Source organism: Numida meleagris, chromosome 19 (assembly GCF_002078875.1).
Source record: "Numida meleagris isolate 19003 breed g44 Domestic line chromosome 19, NumMel1.0, whole genome shotgun sequence".
In the NCBI taxonomy this organism is placed as follows: domain Eukaryota; kingdom Metazoa; phylum Chordata; class Aves; order Galliformes; family Numididae; genus Numida; species Numida meleagris.
Window position 1 is genome coordinate 2567319 of NC_034427.1, and position 20287 is coordinate 2587605.

At 51.8% G+C, this 20287-nt stretch overlaps 1 protein-coding gene across 2 annotated transcripts in view; it reads right to left on the minus strand.

The window, feature by feature from the left end:
* Positions 1-20287, minus strand: part of ACSS2 (acyl-CoA synthetase short-chain family member 2) — a 31138-nt gene that overhangs the window by 6721 nt on the left and 4130 nt on the right. Inside the window, exons 3-10 of one of the 2 annotated variants that reach the window (XM_021416714.1) lie at positions 8761-8852; positions 7927-8030; positions 7585-7657; positions 6697-6772; positions 5009-5123; positions 3428-3466; positions 615-752; positions 221-391 (exon numbers count right to left, since the gene is read on the minus strand). In XM_021416714.1, coding sequence (XP_021272389.1) covers positions 221-391; positions 615-752; positions 3428-3466; positions 5009-5123; positions 6697-6772; positions 7585-7657; positions 7927-8030; positions 8761-8852 — 808 coding nt within the window. The remainder of the gene's footprint in view (positions 1-220; positions 392-614; positions 753-3427; positions 3467-5008; positions 5124-6696; positions 6773-7584; positions 7658-7926; positions 8031-8760; positions 8853-20287) is intronic. The other variant, XM_021416715.1, reaches the window with a different exon arrangement.

Here is a 20287-nt window from a genome sequence, read left to right on the forward strand (position 1 = left end):
CACAGCTAGCCTCCCCCTCTGCCACTAAGGAGTAACCCATGTCCTTCCTGGGAACTACCAACCTTCCTCACATTGCACAGCACGCTACAACATGGCATGGGCGGTACGATGGGGTTTTGTACAAGGGAGAAAAGCAAATCCTGATGTGCTCCTCACAGAGCAATACACCACCACGTGTAACTTCCAGAGGACAGGCACGCAATGGCCATCCAGCACTTACTAATACACTAGTTGCCCCATTTGCCAAGGGTCCGTAAGTGATGTAGGAATGGCCTGTTATCCATCCAATGTCAGCTGTGCACCAGTAGATGTCCTCAGGCTGGTAATCAAAGACGTACTTAAACGAGGTGGCAGCATAAAGCATGTATCCACCCACCGTATGCAGCACACCCTGCAAGGAGGAGGCACAGAACCATCAGGTCATGTTCCCACCAAGGCCCTCACCCCCCAGGCCAACCGGAGCATCGCTGCTTCACTGAGATTAAACAGCAGCTGAGCACAATGATGAACACAGCCCCTCTTCCAAGGCAGCTGGACCTCCCTCACCCCATCACTGAGGGGCTGCTCTGGCTCAGCCCATCCCCACAGGGCAGCAAGCTATGTAGGACACATACCTTGGGTTTCCCAGTTGAGCCACTTGTGTAGAGGATGAAGAGTTCATCCTCTGAGTCGCACCACTCGGGCTCACACTCTGTGCTGGCACCGCTCATCAGATCTTGCCACCACACATCCACGTGGGGATCCCAGGGGGTCTGAGAAAAGCACAAGATGAGGAACAGCCACCCCACACAAGCACAGAGAGGAGACAAGTGGCTGCAGCCCCAACCTTGTCACCCCTCTAGGCCTATCCAGGCAGGTATTCACAGCACGGCTTCTGCTCAGAACTGCAAATCGTGCAGAGCTGCAACTCCCAGTCAAGAAGATCCTGCAAGACCTGAAGCAGATTTTCCAAACCACTGGCAACATCAACAAACCCCTCTCAGGAGCAGCTGTGGCTGCTCTGCGCTTTCATAGAAAACAGGACCCCTCTCCTGGCTCTACGGGCTGCCACTGAGCTGCAGTCAAACAACAAAACCAGGAGCCTTAGCACAGCCACACGTCCTCTGGTCCCAGCCACCTTGCAGGGTCTTGTTATCATGGGGGTCACAAGAAGAGGAGGAACACTTCAGGCTTCTTGTCTCTGCAGACCCAAAAATCTGTTATATCCAAATTTTAAGACAACTATCTTGATGAGAAGTGGCTGCTCCAATGCTGAACCACCCAGCACCGGCTGCCCACCAAGGGTGCCATGGCTATGCCAGGCTACCAGCACCTGTGGGTTGGGCTGTCATGGGGGCTGAGGTCACTCTGAGATCTGTGCTGGGTGGTTCCATCTCCAGAATGGACAGCTCAGTGGAAGACCCGGTTCCACCCAACCTTCTCTCCTCTCCTTGGAGGAGCCTGGGGACAGTTGAGCTCCTCAGACCGAGAGCAGACCGCCACTGCCCACATCTCCACAAAGCCAGGCACGCTGACCCCCAGCCTTGTAGCACATGGAGGGCTCACCAGGGGCACATCAGCTGGAAGAACAAGGGCCTATTGTGCAGCACAGCCTGTGCAGCGTCCCCAGGCTGTCACCCAGGCTCCAGCAGTCACTCATACAAGAGTTTCTTGTTAGCAAACAAGACTGGAAGGTGTCTTTGGTCCAAGAGGTAGAGATGCAAACAGTGGGATGTCACCTCAGCGAAGCAGGATGGAAACATCAGCATAGGGAACTTCTGACTCTGGTGGAACTCCGTGGCTGAGCAGACACAGCAGCAGCCTGCTCCTGGCACTCACCAAGGCAGGGGACCTCCTCTGCACACTGGATCCCAACGCCTCATTGCCGTGGCTATACAAAGCAGCCCAAGGGCAGCAGATGTACCCCAGAACTCCCTCAACTGGAGCACCCCCATGCACAGAGCAGCCACGGGGTGGCAGTGACGCACTGCAGCCCTGAGATGCACGTGGGCCATTTGGAGGCGCTGGGATCCTGCTGCAGGCAGCTCCCGTGCATGTGGTGCAGGAACACCGGCTCTTCTGCCCCTTCACTGACAGCACTGCACAGTTGAGCCCATTCTGAAAGCTCTCACAGAACCCCACGGCACCTAGTTTTACCTGGGAGGGAATTTCCCTAAGTGTGGCACATCAGCAAGCTCCCAGCGAGGCACCCCACTGAACACATCCAACGCAGCTCATACCAGCCTATCTGTTGCCTTCTGGCATCCCTCCTTTCAAGGATCACTGTTTCAGCACCAAACTTCCTCCATCCCATGGAGCAGCTCAGATGTGTGCATGGCACACAGCCCCAGAGCCAGGCCTGCCTGGCAGCACCCAGACCAGTGGGCACTGCAGGGCATGCTGCCTCTCTCCTACACAGTCCCACTGTCAGGTTAGAAAGGCAGGAGACCTGGAGCTGAGGGATGCAGCAGAGACAGAGGTGCCTGCAGTCTCTGAGAGCTGGACACCCTGATCTAGGGAGGTCTGAGAGTTCAATGTAGAGGGGACAGGAGCTAGCACACAGCTGCTCATCACTGGACATCCCACTCAGGTAGGCAGCAAGGCCATGAGGAAGCTGATGCCAAGGGACCAGAGAACATCTGAATCTCAAAAAGTCACATGGTGATGCTGACTAATAAAAGCCCATCCAAGTGTGCAAGCCCTGGGTCTCCTGGTGCTCTAGCACAGAACATGTGCTGGCTGGCCTGTGTTCAGTTCACGCAAGCCCTGTAACTGCAGCTCCTCGGTCAGACAAGCAAAGACCTGGCGCTGGGTTGGGCTGAGGGGCTGCAGGCTTCCTGGCCCTACACACCTCCGTGCCTGGGGAGCTGCCTGTGGTTCCTGCCAGCCCCATGATGATGGGAAGCACATTGTGAGAACTGCCTGTAGAGGTGAAATGTCATCCTGGTGCTGGCAGCAAGTCCTACTGCTTCTGAGTTTCACCTCAGAGGGAGGTGAAAGCACACTCACATGTATCCAGGTGTTTTCACAGAAACCAATCTGTTTCCAGAAGCAAAGCTGGTACTGCTGACCCCAGGCTGCACTCAGCAGCCTTCCTGCTGCCACCAAAACAGAGAGGGTTGGACTGGTCCTTTGTGAAGAGGAAGCAGAAGGCAGGCAGGCAATCCTAGCACACACACACACCCCTCCTCACCTTCTGATTCTGGAGGTCATCACAGACACTGCAGCATCCCAGCCACACTTGCTGCCCTCATCCTGCTGTGCAAAGGGCTGCACACCTTGTGTCTGCAGCCAAGCAGAGGCTGGCATCTATTACTAACATGCAGTTGCTGGTCACCCAATTAGCAGGGCACGCGTGGCTGTGCAGAGTTGGTGCGGTTAGAAAGGGCTGGAAGGGGGAACAGAGGGGAAGTGCCAAGAAAAGAAAGACAGCACTGTGCGTAAATACCTTGGGATGGAGTCTCTGTGAGCTCTCAGTCTTTTTTTCCTGTTAAAAATCCACAAAGAGGGCATGAAAGTTGAGAAGAGGAAGATCCACACCAGGCTTTGCAGGCTAAAAGTTGCAAGTTGACCTGGCAGGCTGGAGAGAGTTCTGATCCAGGGCCCAGGCCAGGAGGTGCTCTCTGAGCACAGGTGTGACCAGTTCATCTTCTCTAGGGGCCCATCACCTCTGGGCAGGTCTCAGAGGTCCCCTGCACACAGCCAGCTGGGTACAACAGCACAGACCAGGACACAGCCCGACAGTGTTAAATGCACTCTGAGGGGAAAGCGATCCTTAATAAAGTGTCCAAACAAGAGCCAAAGGGTTAGGGGCAGCCCCACTCCATCTCCACCTGGAAGGCTACTCAATAACCTCCCATCCCCAGCAATCAGCATAGGGACAGGCTTCACCACAGCATCTCACCCACGAAACGCAGCACAGAAACACTGCTCAGCTCCACTTCTCACACTCCTTGCAGCTCCAAGCAAGAGACAGGCAAAGGAGCTCAATGTAACACGGCCAGGCTGGCAAACACTGCGCAGCACTCCAGTATCATTAACACGGCTGAACAAGCAAAGGTAACCCAAAGACACAATCTGCTGCCAGGGATGTGCATGGACCATCCTCAAAGCTGAGCCCAAAGTTCGGTCAAACACAGCCCCCAAAACACAATCCATTTCTGGGCAAGCAGCAGCCTGCCCAGGCCGTACCCCAGCGCTTGGGGATGACTCCATGCACTGCTGTGAGTTAATTGGCAGGCATTTAAGGAGAGAAGATAACGCTGCAGGACACAGCGTGCGCTGTTCGTGCTGGGTGGTGACAGAAGCATCCCATCAAGGCAGACAAAGGCAGTATGAGGCCACGCTGTGCAGCTGGACTGTGCACAGCCTCAGGAGCTCAGGAGGAAGCCACGGCTCCCTGACACCTTCTCCTCCTTCCACCCCATCTCACCCCGTGTCTCTGGCCCACATCCTTCCATCTGGTTTCATTTGCAAGGGAAAGCCCCAACCCCAGCAGCTGATGCAGTTCCTGTGCCAGCTCCGCAGAGGCTGAGCTATTCCCAGCGCTTCTGTGATTGTTATCTTGGGGCCTGAAGCCAGGCACAAGAACAAATCTTCTGTTTCTCTCTTCTGCTTCCACCGTTACAGCTACGGCGCAGGAAGACATTGCTCCTCGCACAAATTGGGAGACAGACACAGGATTGAAAAGGAAGAACCCTTCAGTGGTCAGAGAAAGGCAAGGATCTTGTCCTTGACCTAACGGCTTCCAGCCTGTGGAAGCTGTACCCTGCTGTGCAATCGGGAGCCCCGTGGGCTGGCAGCTAGCAATGGTGTTAAAGAAAGCAGCAGGAGGGGATCTGGGAAAGACAAAGGAACCCTTCCTTGTACCACTCACAAAGCAACAACAGCAAGCAGAGCAGAAAGCAGGAACAGGAGTCAGAAAACAGAAGCACGCAGAGAAGCACTGCAGTGGTTTCACGCTGATTTGCCGGGGGGAAAAAATAATAATAAAAAATCCCCCCCAATTCCCAACCTCCTGAGAGCATACCTGTACGTCCTGGCACAGCCTTTTGAGAGGGGGAGACTGGCTGCATGCCCCGTCCACTGCTAACTCCTCCCGTCCCAGGTGCTTCACCACAATGCACTTTTTCAAAAGGAAGCCCCTGTAAGGAGGAAGGAGCTGTCAGATGAGGCTGCTCAGGCTCTGCCTTCCCTTTGTGTTATACGGCTGCGCTGAAGGCAGAGCTGAGGCCTGAGCTGCTTTTCTTTAGCCACAGTGTATGCTGCCAGCACGCCCTCACAAGTCGCTCGCTGGGAAGAGCTGTTCTGCTGCCTGGCACTCCTGGTAGCAAGGGAAAAGGATTGCACACTGGGCAGCCCAGACACAGCTGCACAGGGAGGCCCTGCTGCACATCTCACCCCTTCTCACCACCTCCCCTCCATCCACACTGCAGATGCTGCCATGCAAACCTCAGGCATACCATGAATTGCTGTGGGACACGAGCAACGCCACAGCACAGGAGCTGAGCTTGGAGAAAAGGAAAGGTCTGTGTAGGACTTAATGGGGAGTTATTAGGTAAACCATAGGTGTACCATTCCTATAGAAGAAGGAAGGATTCCACAAGCATCTCTCAATTCACTGCCTTACAAATCCCTAATGTGCCTATCTGTGAATCTGAACAGGACCTCCCCACAGCACCCACAAGATATTAGGCAGCTGCCCCCAGCCCTAGCAGTGATCAGCTGTGCACTTCAGAAAAGGGAAAGACTTCCAAAGCCAGATTATACAGCAGGGAAAAGAGCAGGGCTCTGTCCCTTCGTGGGGACTAGCACAGCATCCTGTCTCACACCTGTAAGGGCACCAGCACATCATCTCCATCAGTTAACTCCATCAGCTTTAAATTCACATTCTGTCCTACCATGTAATTGCTTCTACAAACAAAAGACTTGAAAACACTTCTAAGGAGTTGGAATTTTTAACATTCAGGCTATCTGCCCTAGATTTGCATGTTTGATCTAACAAATTGAATGCAAAATCAGAGTGAATGTTAGCAGCTCTTTTCTACAAATATGTTGCCTTTATTCTTACTTACCAAGCAAGGAATACTTTGCCCACTAAACGAAAGGTTACAAAAAAGACCAATATCTGTTCTTCCCCCAAGTAAAGTTATCCATTATTGTGGTGTGCATCTTTCTTGTTAGTGCAGAAGCTAGGGCAACTGGAAGAGGAGATTTTGGCGTGGAAGTGTAAGGATCTGGCTGTGGTCTCCAGTGTGACAGTGACAGTGTCTGTAAGCCCAGCAAAGTCATTTCATCATGTTTATTTCCCTTTCTTTCAAATGTGATGGTAACATCTGCCCCGCTTGATGACTCACCAGTATTTCAGTGAAGACATTTTTAAAGAAAGGGGGCCAGGCGTTAATCCTGTGCATACACTGGCACATGCCAATTAAAGCACTGGTTCCTACGACACAGCCATGTCCCACAGCCAAAATATTTGTTTTATTTCACTACTGATGAGCAGGTGGCTTTTGGGCAAGATTCAGGCTCCATCTTAATGTGCACCACAGTACCACGTCGGACTGTTCACCACTTGCACAAAGGAGTGTTATTCCTTCCCATGGCACTGGGAGATCTACCACTGGTCATGGCCATTTTCACTACGAAAACTTACATTCCCATTTGTGCAGGAGTAGATTCCAACAAACGTCCTTTCACAAAAGAATCTGAGCTTACCTGTCTCTACTCTTCTGGAGGGCTTCATCAGCAATCTGCTTCAGGTTGATCAGCTTGTCCCCTCGATAAAAGGCATCTGCAAAACAGTAAGGACAACGTGAGAGAGGCTCCACAGCCAAGGCAGCCTGGGACAGCTAGAAACAACAGGCAGTTTCAGGAGGTCAAAGCAGAACTCGTGCACCAGAAGGAGGGAAAGCAGTCAAGCAGCTGATGGGAAAGGTTTCCTAATACGCCCTTTTAGCCTGGAGAAACAGATGCCAAGGGAAATGGTGAAATTCCTTCCCTGGGAGAGGTTCAAATTTGACCCGAAAAGTCTCTCAGGAATATTCTGTGTGGAATAATCCAACTTGGCCAGAACACACATTACAGTATTTAATGGGTCCCTTCCATGCCATGGACCTATTAACAGTAACAGCACTATCTCAGAAAACATAGCTTTGGAAAATGCATTGGGTTTACATGCAAACATTACCACTTTCTTGATCCCTAGCTTTACAAAGCTGAGAGTTGCGATAGGAAACTCCTTGAAACAGGGAAGAGAGGGAATCCCTCAATTTTGGGCTGGCCCATGAATGATACATCTTGCAAACATCTGCGTATTTTGAAGAGGAACATGGATGAGAAGTGTTGGGAAACATGCTATTAGCAGCTGGTGACATCATGCTTTACAGGACAAAGTGGGCGGGCTGCTTAGATGCTTTGCTGTACATTCAAAGAGGAAAGCAGTCCTCAAGCACAGCTACAAGCAGCGTATCCGCCTTGCAGCAGCTCAGCTGAAGCACTGCCCCTTCCTCTTCCAATCCCAAGCACATCTGGCTTTTAAAATACAGACCTTTCAGACAGCCAAGAGAAACTGCTCAGGGTCGGGGGCACTGAAGCATGTTTTACCTGCTGTGATGAGGAGGGAGCAACCGCAGTCAAGGATCCGCTCACAAAGAGAGTCTGCTGAGAAGCCTGCAAACTGACAGATCACACAACCAAGTTAGCAAGCAACACAACAGGAACGGCCACAGCTGTGCTGTTATCCCATGGTAAATGGTAACACCACGCTGGAAAGAGCTAGAGGAGCTCATTCCATGGTGCAGGACAGGGCTAGGAAGCATCACGTTAATTTAGTTTCTATCCATCTTATGGTCAACACCTATCCTTCCAGCTCTTCCAGTTCCTCTCCTTCACTCTCCCAAAACCAAGAGCTGCTCCCCAGCAGCGATGCACAGGGCTTGCTCTTACCACAACAGAATGGATGGCTCCAATCCTGGCGCAGGCAAGCATGGCTATGACCAGCTCCAGGATCATAGGTAGGTAGATGGAAATTCGGTCTCCTTTCTTCACACCTGTGGCAGGAAAATGAGCATGTCATTTGCCAAAATTATCACATCACACCAAAGGAACAGGCTATAGAAGAAAGCTAATGGTTTTAAGCTAGCGTTTATATACACACAATAAAGCTTCAGCTGGAGGGAGAGCTGAGCCAGCTTGGATGGAGCATCTCAGCTCTCCAAGCCAAAGCAGAGCCTACAGGCATGAACCTCCACTGCCATTTCCTAGCAGCGCCCATGCATCATGGCAGACACCAGAAATGTAAGGAGCATCATGCCAGTAATGACCAGAAAAAGAGCTCCAGACTGCCCAGGGGCACTGAGCACATGCATTCTGCCTTTCAAGCCTTACAGCCCTTATAAGCTGGCTGCAACGATCAGAACGCACCGCAATGAATTCTGCATGTACTGATCAGATGTGTTCAGCCCCTTGAAAGAGGCAGAATCCCACTGCTAGTTGGAAAATCCCAGAGGAGGAAGTTTTGAGCACAAGTTCCTTCCTTGTACAGCTGGAAGGAACAACCAGCACTGATAAGCTTTCACATACAGAGCTAGAAATGACTGTGTAAGAACATACTGCAGAGTAAACCTGCATGTACCCTCCCCTACACCCGTAGAAGCAGCCAGAGAAATGAAGCATGTTGCATTTAATAGACTAGCAACCATGCAAAAAACTGATCCCATCTCCAAAAGCTGGTCTAACACTTTCCCAGTATTTAACGTTCCCCTTGCCCCAGCTGCCTACCGTGGTTGCGGAGGACATTGGCAAGCTGACAGACTTTGCACAGCAACTCGCTGTATGTGATCTTCATAGAATCCCCCAGTTCGTTCCCTTCCCTGGAAAAACAAGGAGATATTTGTTACTGCACAAGCACTACAAGGGAACAGTGACACTGCAAATTCCGAGGTACACGGACAACACTGATGTCCTCACTTGTCCTCCTGAGCACAGAGTAACCGAACCCCAGGCATCCAATTCTGGACTGAACTTCCCCATCAGTAGGACAATTTAGTCCAAGGTCCCCATCCCACGTAGATCACTGCATCTACAAGCAATTGAATGCATGCAGTGGAAATGCATGGTACCTTCAGATAGAAGAAAGAGGAAGAAGGGCCTGACAGATCCAACGCTAGGGATGCCCACACTTGAGAGGAAGCCAGGATTTATGGTATGGCACCCTTGCTCACATGCCTGCAGACACGTCTGCCTGAGACACTGGCCAATGCTGTCCTGCAGGAACACCCACCCCCTACATACCTAACTTCTGATGGCCTGGGATTGATGCCAAGGGCTGTCTTATTCTCCAAGGTCACGTATAATAAATACATCCAAGCATATTTATGTAAGTAGATTATGCATTATCATACACATTATTATATGCATTAAGTTATGCATTATTCTCTCTGTGGTTCTCCACAAACAAGCTCTGGGCTCCTGCAACAAAGGTGTCAGTTCAGTGGGACCCTGGCAAAGGACACAGCGGTGCGAAAAAGAGCCAAGAGCTGCACCCAGAGATGGAACAGAAATGTCACGTTCCCCAGAGAAACAGCCTGTTACCAAAATAAAAACCAGCCGATTTTAACGATGCTTCAGCCACTGCACAGAAGCAAATGAGGTGGCACTCCTAACAGAGCAGTAGATTAACAGAGGAAATCTGAAATGAGCTCCCAGCTGGCAGAGCAGTGGTCCCCCATGCCTAGAGAAGGAGGAGACGCTTTCCCACGTCTCACCCCAGGGCAGGCAGCACACCATCATCAGCAGTTCCCAGAAGAATAGCTATCGCTCTCAGCTGCCTGTTCCCCTTGAAAAGTGTCCCCTGGGGTATGTGCAAGCACATGAAAGCCAACACCAGCTGGGGAGCTGCCAGGACGCACCTCTGCACAGGATCCTGCCCCCGGGCCGTGCCAGGCTCCCTCTAACTTGGGAGCACAAACCTCACACCTTGAACATCTCAAACAGCCCAGAGCACACAAAGCCAAGTGCTGCGTTCTAGCTGAAACTGCCTGCTGCTTCCTCTTCCCCCAGTAACAGAGCAGAAGGAGGGCTGCTGTGGCACTGAAATGCGTTAAAGAAATACACCCATTTCTCAAGTAATTCCCCAGGAAGGGCTGCTCTGTGTCAGCATGACAGTGCCAGGGAGCCACGCGCTCTGATGGCAGATGTGCTCCAGGTGGAAACAGCACAGAGCCTCATAGATACAAGCTCTGCACCTCCTGCCACAAGCAGGATGGGGCTTTCAGGACTGGTGGCTACATCTGAATCATCTGTTTTGAAAACCACTCCTGGATCCGCCATTTACAAACTGGACTCCTCACTCTGGACACCCATTTATACTTGTGGCTTCCGTGGTGCTCCAGCAATCAGGTCCATTGACACCTGCACTGCTGCACAGCCTATCTTTTGACCCAGGGTTTCTGAAAGGGGATTCCTGGTAGGACCCTTTACCCAAGTTTGGCCCCGTGTAGCTGCAAAGAGAAAATCAGTGGGAACAAGAAGCACTGTTCAGGGCAGGCAGCTCAGCCCTGGCTCGTAACCAAGAGCATCACTTCAAGCTACACAACACAAAATCGCTACACAGGTTCCTTACAGCAGGGCTCTCAGCTTGTAAAGAGATACCAGGAAATCACAGGGTTTCCTTTTAGATTTTATTACTTGATGGTCAAAGATTCAAAAGCTGTTTTCAGTGTTGGACTGAGCAGCTGTAACCGATCCAACTCAAAGCAAGAGAATCTGCTGCTGTTACACTGTGGCCAACCCTCACCATGTAGCAATCTTCCTTGGGCATCTGTGCCACGGGTACAGCAACACTGAGATAAGCAGTATGCAAAGCAGCTTGGGGCCAGACCCACAGGAGCACTGCAACACAGCTCTGTGCTTCACTAACTGTATTGAGTTTACGTGGCAGGGGTTTGGTAGCGGAGGGCTGCAGGGTGGCCTCTGTGAGCAGGGAGAAAAAGAGATGCTCCAGCCACAGAGCAGAAGCTCCCTGCAGCCCGGGAAAGGCTCGTGGTGGAGCACGCTGTCCCCTGCAGCTCATGGGCACCAGAAGGAGCAGATCTCCACGTAGAGCCATGTAGGAGCCCATGGTACAGCAGTGGATGTGGACTGAAGGTGGTACAGCCCACGGAGCCCTGCAGGAGCAGGGCCCAGGCCGGAGCCGCAGCCCACAGGGAGCAGGAGGCCTGGGGGAGCTGCCACCTGTCGGGCCCTGTGCCAGTGTCACTCCTGAAGGATGGGCCCCGTAGTATGGGTCCACACTGGAGCAGGGCTTGGAGAGCTGCAGCCTGTGGGATGCCCACACAGGATCGGTTCAGGAAGGAGAGCATCCATGGGAGAGACAGTCCTGTCCTCGTCTCACCCCTCAAGTCCTGTCCACTATTTCCTCCCCCTCTCCATTTGAGGAGCGAGAACAAGAGAGCTGTGTGCTGGGCTATCCCTCAGGGTGAAACCCCCACCATCTATTTTCAATACAATTATAATGCCTCCAAACAGGAGCTGGAGCATCCCAGCCCCACTGACTCCTCACGGCAGCTCTGTGTGCCAGGTCCAGGAGGCAAAGGGGACAAGTACGGCTGCAGGGATGAGGAGCCCAGGTCCCCTGCCCAGCACCTCCACATTGCCATCCTGCTCACAGCACCTGCCAGGGACACAAGCCTGCCCTGTAGGCCACATCCCCTTTTCCAGGCCACAAGAGAGGCATCCAGGCTGGGGCACACACCCAGGCTATTCCCTAAAGCCAGCGCACACGGGGCATGGCAGGAGAACACAGAGTGGGAGGGCAAGGCCAGAGAGAAGTTGAAACCTTTTACCCAAGATTTTCAGAGGGCTTTCAACATCCTTCCCTGGCTCCGTCCTCACAGCTAGCATCAGCAGGGGAACCTCAGGCTTCAGAATGATGAGTTCAGACCTTAAGATGATCTGCGCTGTAATGGAGTGCTGGCCACATTTCTATAGAAGATGCCCACTTGCAGCTCCTGCAAAGGCCTCTGAGCACACTCTTAAGGAAGCTAGAAACAATTGCTTGCCCTTATGTCTGAAAATTGTTTGCAGTGCCCACAGCTACACTTGGGCTGTAACAGCACTCAGGCTGCTCCGTGCTCTTCTCTGGCACAAAACTGAACACAATTACGCATTTCAGACAGGGCATTTAGAGGAATGCCCACTTACAAGCTACAAAGTAAAGTACTCTGCGTGTCAGAAATGAGTTTGAATTCCTGGAAGCAAAGCTTTTTGAGCAGCATTTTCCCTCTGGTGCCCAGCAGATAAAAGCCAGAGCTATCAGCCCTGAGCCTCTCACAGAGAATTCACTTGTCCAAATTCAACCGAAAAATAAATAAATGGAACTCAAACAGCACGACAGCAAAGCGCTCACCTCCACACAGCCCAAGCCCTGCAGAACCCAACCCTCTGACTGCATCTTCTTTAAGCACTGCTGATGAGATCAGACAGCAGTGGCCCTGCTGCAATTGCAGGTGTGTGACTGAGCTAACAGCAAGCCTTCCTCTGAAGCAGAAAGCAATTCTCAACTCCCCAAGCCCCCCAGAAACGCTGCTGGATGAAATACATGGCGAAACACAGTTTGAGCTTCAAATTTAATCCTCCATTTGACAACTAGCAATCCAAAATGTTACAACATCATCTGGACCACAGCGGGGATGCATTTGCATTTTTCAGCACTTGAGAGGCCTGCGTTTTTACATACTCCATGTTGTGTGCATACTCAGCTGGAGAAAAGTATTTTTTGGTCATGTGGCCTCTGCTGAGCCTCCCACTGACTTCAGTAAATGCAAGTTCTTTAAGGTAAACATGCAGATGCACACCTTCCAAGGATGCTCTGGTGACAAAGGCAAGTTTCCTGCAGGGGTGAGAGCCTTCCAGTTGCCTGCAGCCAGTCACCAGGGACCAGACAAGGGCAGCAGTCACCACCTGCACAGCGTGCAGGACACTAGTGTCAGGCTTTGCACAACGCAGAGCCCTGTCCATATACTACAGGAAGCATGGGCTCTACAGAACTGCTCCCTTCTGCCATAAGTGAAAAGAGGGGGCTCTCCGGGGTGGAGCAGGTGTTGCTAAGCATGGGGAGGAAGATAACTGCAGATGGGAAACCTGAATGGTTATCACCTCTGCAGCAGAACCACGCTGACAGGAGGATCACAGACTGGCTGCCTGCTCAGCTGGGGATCTGACCTTGAAGATGCAGAGCTGCTAAAAATCAAGGCGAAGCCTCCCTGTAAGAGTGATCACACAGGTTAGCAAAAGATTCAGTGTTGCACTGTGCAGTAAGGAAAACTGTAGGAGCACTAAGCATTTCCTGAGACACATGAACTCAAGCAATGACCCTGTGGAGCAGCCAAGACTGAGGAGCAGCCATGTGGGAGCAGTGCTGTGGCCAGATCCACGCCCAGGCAGCGGCACCGCAGCAGGTTAAACAGTTTTGCGCTCCATCAAGCATCAGGACTGACTACCAGGCTTGTTATTCCTCAGCCTGCTCCAGCCACACATCACATAACCAATGGAGCATGACTGTCCATTCAAGCACACCAAGCCCATTTCAGATGCTACATCTCAGCTGCAGCATAACAAGCAGTAGGAAATAGGAGCTTCTTAACCTGCTACAGCTGCAAGGAATGCATGCTTCCCAGAGCATCCAAACAGCCCCAAGTGAAGCTGAGCCACCAATAAACTGGCAGCACTCTTCAGTTTCTCTCTTTCCTCAGAAGTAACGCGAATAACAATTATTTGCATAACCTGTTTGAGTAATAGGGGAATAGAGCCTCCTTGCGCTATGCTGAGCAATGGCATGGAGCGGCAGGAAGCACAGGTTGCATCAGTGGGAATTATGGTTTGCAAGGTAATTACTAATGATAACTGTGGTCTACCAGGGTTGTAATACCATTAAGAGTAGCTGGTGCACAGGAGAAAGTGATGAAGTGAGGCTGAGGAAGTGAAGTGTTAGGAGCTGTCAAGATCTGTCAGACCATCTGCAGATCCACAAGGCATCAGCTCAGATCAGATAGGCAAGATAAAATTTTTCAAAATAATAACAAAGAAAATCATACAAACCACAACAAAGCAGGGCACAAAACCAAAGCCTACCCAACCCCTGTAAACACTACCACTGAGGACTTTGTTTCTCCTCTAACCTCCTGTGCCCACATCATTCTCAAATAACAGCAGTGCCCACAGTTAACAAACAGACAGAGGCACTCATTGTCACTGGGGCCACCAGCTGTCAGCCCCCAAGGGCAGCAGGGATCAGGGGCAGGGCTTGGCTCCAGGTGGAATCTAGCAAGGAGGCAGCAGCAGCAGCATGGAAAAAGCTTCCGGCAGGGCAGGCACAGGAACTGTGAGGTCACTCAGTGCCATCCAAACTGCAGCAGTCAGAACCCCAAGCCTCTCCTGAGCAAGGGACCAAGCTGGTGCACGAGCAGCGCAGGAGGGAGTCAACAGCCCTCCAGCTCCCCAGCCAGCAGCCTGTCCCAGAAACAAGAAGGCAGAGCTTTTCCCATGCAGCAGGAGAAGCGGCTGCCCCTGCCCCACAGCTCCTCCTCACGTGCAAGGTCGCAGGGGGCAGCCAGCCAGCCCTTGGCTTCCCATCTCTCAGGCTCCAGAATTAGAGCAGCCAAAATGCCAGGCACGGCGTGGCCAGGCCGAGCCGCTGCCATCTGGGGAGTGGGTTCACGTGCACGCCACGTGGGCAGCAGAGCCCCCGGCCTTCCAGAGCCGTGCCAACACGCGCCTGCTGCGTGCACGCAGGCAGCGCTGTCATCACAAGCCTCCGCGGTGCCATTTGGCCTGGCTGCACTCAGAGCCAGGAAACCTGCGGCCTGAAGGAGAGGCTGGGACAGCCTGGTGGTGTGGTAACAGCCAGCCAGCCTAAAAATGGCCATTTGTCACGCTGCAGCTCGCCTCGCTCATCCGTCTGACACAGGAACAGCGCTGGAGTACACGGAGCCCTTCAAATCTGTCCTTGAAAAAGCAGAATTGTTTGAGATTGAAGCCTGAAGAGACCAGTTGTGCAAGAACAGTTTCACTTAAAAAAAAAAAACACCACATGTATTTGCCAGCACACGGATTGTTCAATATGAGAACATTCCTAAACTGACTGCCCAAAGCAGAAGTGCTTCCAGCAGGATTTCACACTCCAGGGGACTGAAACAGGTTTGCAGAAGGCCTCCAATCGAACCTTACGTAATAGCTGGACAGATCACCCACCTCAGTAACACAGCAGGAAATACCCAGCAGAGTTCTGGGAAGGGTGAAGGTTTTTACAGGGGGTTGCCAGAAAGCTCAGCCTCCGCATTCCCTGCAGTCATGCTTGAATCCTGTTGCATCATGGCAGGGTTCAAGAAAGAAGAAGTTGTGTAAGGGCAGCGCAGCTGGGGAGGGGCTGCTGCAGAGGTTTTCCCAGTTTTTCCAGAAATATTTGGCAACACTTCGTGAGAAGACTGCTGGGCAAACCTGGCCACTGAGGTCCTGGGGAAAAGAAAAATCATACCCATTTATCAGCGTCACCCTCTGCGTCCACACAGTGGACTTGGAGACTCATTTTCCACTCCACTGTCCTCTACACACAGAAGACCCAAGAAGGCTCCACTGTCAAACCTGTCAGTCCGAGCCAAACCATTTCAACCAGAAGCTGACCATGTACCTGGAGTGAGCAGGTTCCTGCTGCTGCAAAGAAACCCAAACAAGGGCAGCACACAGTGCGCTGCGCCAGAGCCAGGCCCGCTGAGCTGCAGCCAGCCTCTCCCTGTCCTTCACAGCACAGCTATACAAAGATTATCTCTATTGGGACACTGGGCCACCACCTGCTTTATGGCCAGGCAATCAGGCTTCTAACAGCCTATGAAAATAGCCATATGGAAACGCAGGCTGGAATGAAAACACTGAAGATCCTGCATGGTTGCTGGCGTCCCATAGCAAAAACCCAATCAATCTTTGTCCTTCCTTCTCATTAAAGACACTCTCAGTTCCTCCTACTACCCACAGCCTTTCAGAATCTGAACAAGTACCAGAAGCATCTGAAGAAATAATATTTATTCTTCGCAATCCAAACACTATTCACTTCACCATCCCCCGCACGATGCCTCAGCACACAGCCCAGCTGCAGGTGGACCTCACTGCAGAATTACTCCTTTATTTACTGATCTTCCAGAATTCCCATTTTTCTTCCATTCACTTGCCTGCCTACACCCTAAGAATCTGCTTCAGGCCCCTTTTACTAGACTGCACTGGATGCCCTAAAGGAATCAACACCACCAGCCACGCCGTTGTTAGCCGGTCAGCCAACATAAGGGAGGAAAGCTGCTGGATGGGGTTTGTACAGCCTGCAGTGGCCTGAGAGCCTAACCCCGAGCAGTGCCTTCAGAGCAGGGAGCAGGGACAGCAGCCACCACGCTCCCTTCAAGGGGAACCTCCTACTGCTGTGTCACACCCGATAAGATAGAGCAGCTTACAGCCAGCACTGACTGCAGGTGAATCCCAGTGGTGCCATCAGTCCTCCTGCACGGATGGAAGAGGCTCAGCAGGAAGGGGAATCCTGCTCTTCTGCAGCTTTTTCTCCTGGTTTGATTCTGGGTATCCATCAAGTAGAGACGATATGCATCAACTCTTGGTATGTTCTTACTTCAGGTATTTCGCAACATGAGAGCGGCCGACGAAAAAGAACACGATACCTTGTTACCTATTTTATTTAGAGCCCATTCCATTCAGCTTGTTCTAAACAACATGCCTTAAGGAGCGCGGTGTTGCAGCAGAGCTCCCGTGCAGGGCTCCTTCAGCAGGTCGCTGGGTTTGGCTGACCCCAGCCATCACTGCTGATCCCACGAGCCAAACCCTCCGGATGCTGCAGGAGAGTGAGATAGCTGACACGAAAAGAAACATTTCAGATGTTTACCGCAAGTAATATTGTCGGGAGCACAGACTATTTTTACCAGCCCAACAGGAGGAGAGCTCATGTCCAGCACCACACGCTGAGTTCTTGTTTAAACAATCTGCAGCCAGGCCGTGACACGAGCTGCACTCAGGATATGCCAGCAAGCCGCCCACAGCCGGGAAGCGCTCTGCTTTGGAAAACGCCCCATCTCTGCAAGGAGCGTGCTGCCAAGCTGCCAAGACCTGGAAACACTGAACGCCAGGCAAGCTGCTCCCAGTGGAGGCACAGAAAACATCCACCGAGCCCACAACTGGAAGTTATGCCATGAACCACATTTTTGGATGGTCTTTCAACTTCGTGCCCCAAATCTGTACAGGTGATGGCCAGATGTCCTCTGCTGGGCCGTCCTCTTGCTCGGTGTCAGAACATCCCTCGGAAGATGCTCAGTGGCAACGCAGAATGCGCTCAACTCCCAGGTATGCGGATGCAAAAAAAAAAAAAACCAAGCAGGAAGGTCATCCATTTCCTTGAGGGATTCCCCTAAAAAGGGAGGTGACACCTGCTAGCAGGACAGGCTGTGGACTTGCCAGGGCTTGTGACTTTGTACCACTCCACATATCAACACTTACAACCAATGGTGAGCATTAATGCACACAGATCCAGCTGGGAGCAAGGGCTCTGGTACAGGGCTGGGCAGGGGAAAGCAGCTCCTGGTGCTGCTGAGAGCCGAGGGGTTTTGTCAAAGCACTTGTAAATCAATAGTGCAGCCTCACAGCACTGGCACAGAAACCTACCAGGCACAAGGAATGCAGCTGCCCATGAAAATAATGCCATGCTTGGAACAAGCACCCATTTGCACCTCTTTTTGCAGGGCCTGATCACTTCAGAGCAAGTCTTACCCATTTAGAGCCTGAGTCATTGTCCACAACTTCGCCTTTCACACTAGAGTGAGAGAGGAGAGCATACAAACAAGCCACCCACACAGCTACAGCAAAATAATCAGGTTTTCTAGTCCACTGAGCAAACTGAAGGCTCCCATCTCCCATACGAGGAGCGTGCCCTGGATCCGCACAGGAGGTCTTCATCCTCTGCCCATGCTCTCCATGTACACCAACCTGCAGCTTCCACTGTCATGCCAGTATTCACAATACACAGCCCTTGCATAACTCCATGCCTCTCCCAGCAGCGAGCTGTTCTATCAAGGTGCCCAGGTGCCCAATATCTGCCACAACTGGAGACATGAGTTGCAGAGGCTGTGAAAAAGCCCTGCACCGTCTGCACACACCACCCTCCCTGTACTTCCCCAGGCAGGTATTGTGCAACCGCACACCCACAGGCATGCAGGGCTGGCTTTGGAAGAGGTGTAAGCCAGCGTCAGGATAGTGGTGTAAGAAGCAGCTCAAGAAAGACAACTGACTCCTCTATGCTGAAACAGCAGAGCCAGACCCTCCATCAGTCCAACAAGCAGCATGAGAAAAATGAATAAGATATTAAATAAAACTAAACAACACAGGAGCTGCCACAGGCCTCACATACGTTGAGGCACAGCACACCAAGCAACGGGACATTCCTCAGTCAAGAGCCTGCCAGACTAAGCCAAAACACTGCACGAGGTCAGAACCACGGCCTGGAACCTGGTCTCCAGGAGCAGCAGCAGGACATGCTGTTCTGGAGGCACCTGAGCCCGGCCACATTCAGTAGAGTAGGCAACAATTCCAGCATTGGAAAAATCTGCTGTTGCTCCTGAAAGGCGACCTTCAGGGAAGGAAGCAAAGGGAAAGGCTAAATGAGCTTGATAAAAAGACCTTTCTTCCATTCATGGGCAAATTAGTTTCTTGATTAATGCTTTGTGCAAAGCCTCATGAAGATTGCCTGCAAACAGCTTTACCAAGTGCTCACACCACTGCACCAAGCTCCAGCTGGCCTTCGTTTTACATTATCCCCACCAACCCTGCCACTATTCCACACAGTGACCTTATTCCCACCTCCAGCACCCACTGCACCACTGGGGATGGAAGTCAGCCCACGTTCACAACGAACCTTGTGGGTCCCTTTCAACTCAGGATACTCCATGAGCCTGTGAATCAGTCCTGAGAAGACTGTGTGTGTGTGCTGCCTGAATAACACAATGCATTTAACACCGACTCATACCCAGGAGAGCACAACTCGTGCATCACTCCTGTGACTGGAAGGGCACAGGACAGCCATAGCCTGAAGAATGCATTTCGCTGCTCTCACGCATTTACTTCATCCCTCTGGCACAGTCTTTCAGCTGGAAACCGTCTCAGAGATTTCACTAGAAACGGGGATGGAGGATACAACACAAAGCACAAGCTATTAACAGAAATGCTCAGGACAAAACAACCTCAAGGTATGACAGGAGAAAGCTGGCAGGAGCCAGATCTCAGCACAAACACACACAGCCTCCAGAAACAGCAGCTGCCTGCACTTCGCTACAGCATTACCCACACCAGCAGGTGACTGTCCCTGCAATAGGGACAGAAGGAATTCCAGTGAGATCAGAGAAAAAGCACTCCTCCTCCAGCAGTGTTCGAGTTACAACAGCAATGCCCTCTACTCCTTGTTTTAAGGCCAGATTTCTGCTGATGCTCCCTCACAGCCAAGCAGTGGGTTTGGGAAGGGCCCTGCTGAGTCGTTTCCATTTGAAGGAACAAGCACTGTTCTCAAGCACTCAGGTGCAGCTACTGCAGAAAGCTCTTCAATCCCCTGCCAGGCTGAAGGATGCCACAAAACCCATCAGATGACAGCTCTGCTTACTGGGATGGCAAGCGAGGCTGGTCACTGCCCTTGGATGAGCGTACAAGATCTGTAGCTTAGCAAAGGAATTTATTACCTACTTAGAGTGCACCAAGACTGCCCACTTTCTGGAAGACCATTGTAATGCCCTGTGATGCCTCCAAGATTATTGAGATCTGCCAACACCATGGATCTATCACCCCACTCTCAGCACACGCAACGGGAAGACTACACAGATCCTACAAAAACCCCTGCTTTGCAGGGACCAGTAGGGTCACCCCTTCCCCAGCAAGCAGAGAGGCACTGTCCTGCACCTGGGCAGCACCACAAGCATACACCAAACACACAGTAACTTTTCCCTAACACTTGTTGCTGCTGCAGGGCCTCCTCTGATTCTCCTGCAGCATGAGGGGACAGCAGCTTGGTGACACCTGTGCTCCCACTGCTCTCGGCAGCTCGCAGGCTCATGGCTGGAGACCTGCATAGGGAAGCGCAGCCTTCCCAGGCTGATTATTTTTCCCTTCTTTAAAGCAGCTGTGCAATTCAAGGATGAGTTTTCACTGTCAGAACGGCATTGAAAGTGGCCGTGTCACTGAAGTATGACAAATCACCCAGGAAGTTACCAAAGAAACAGAG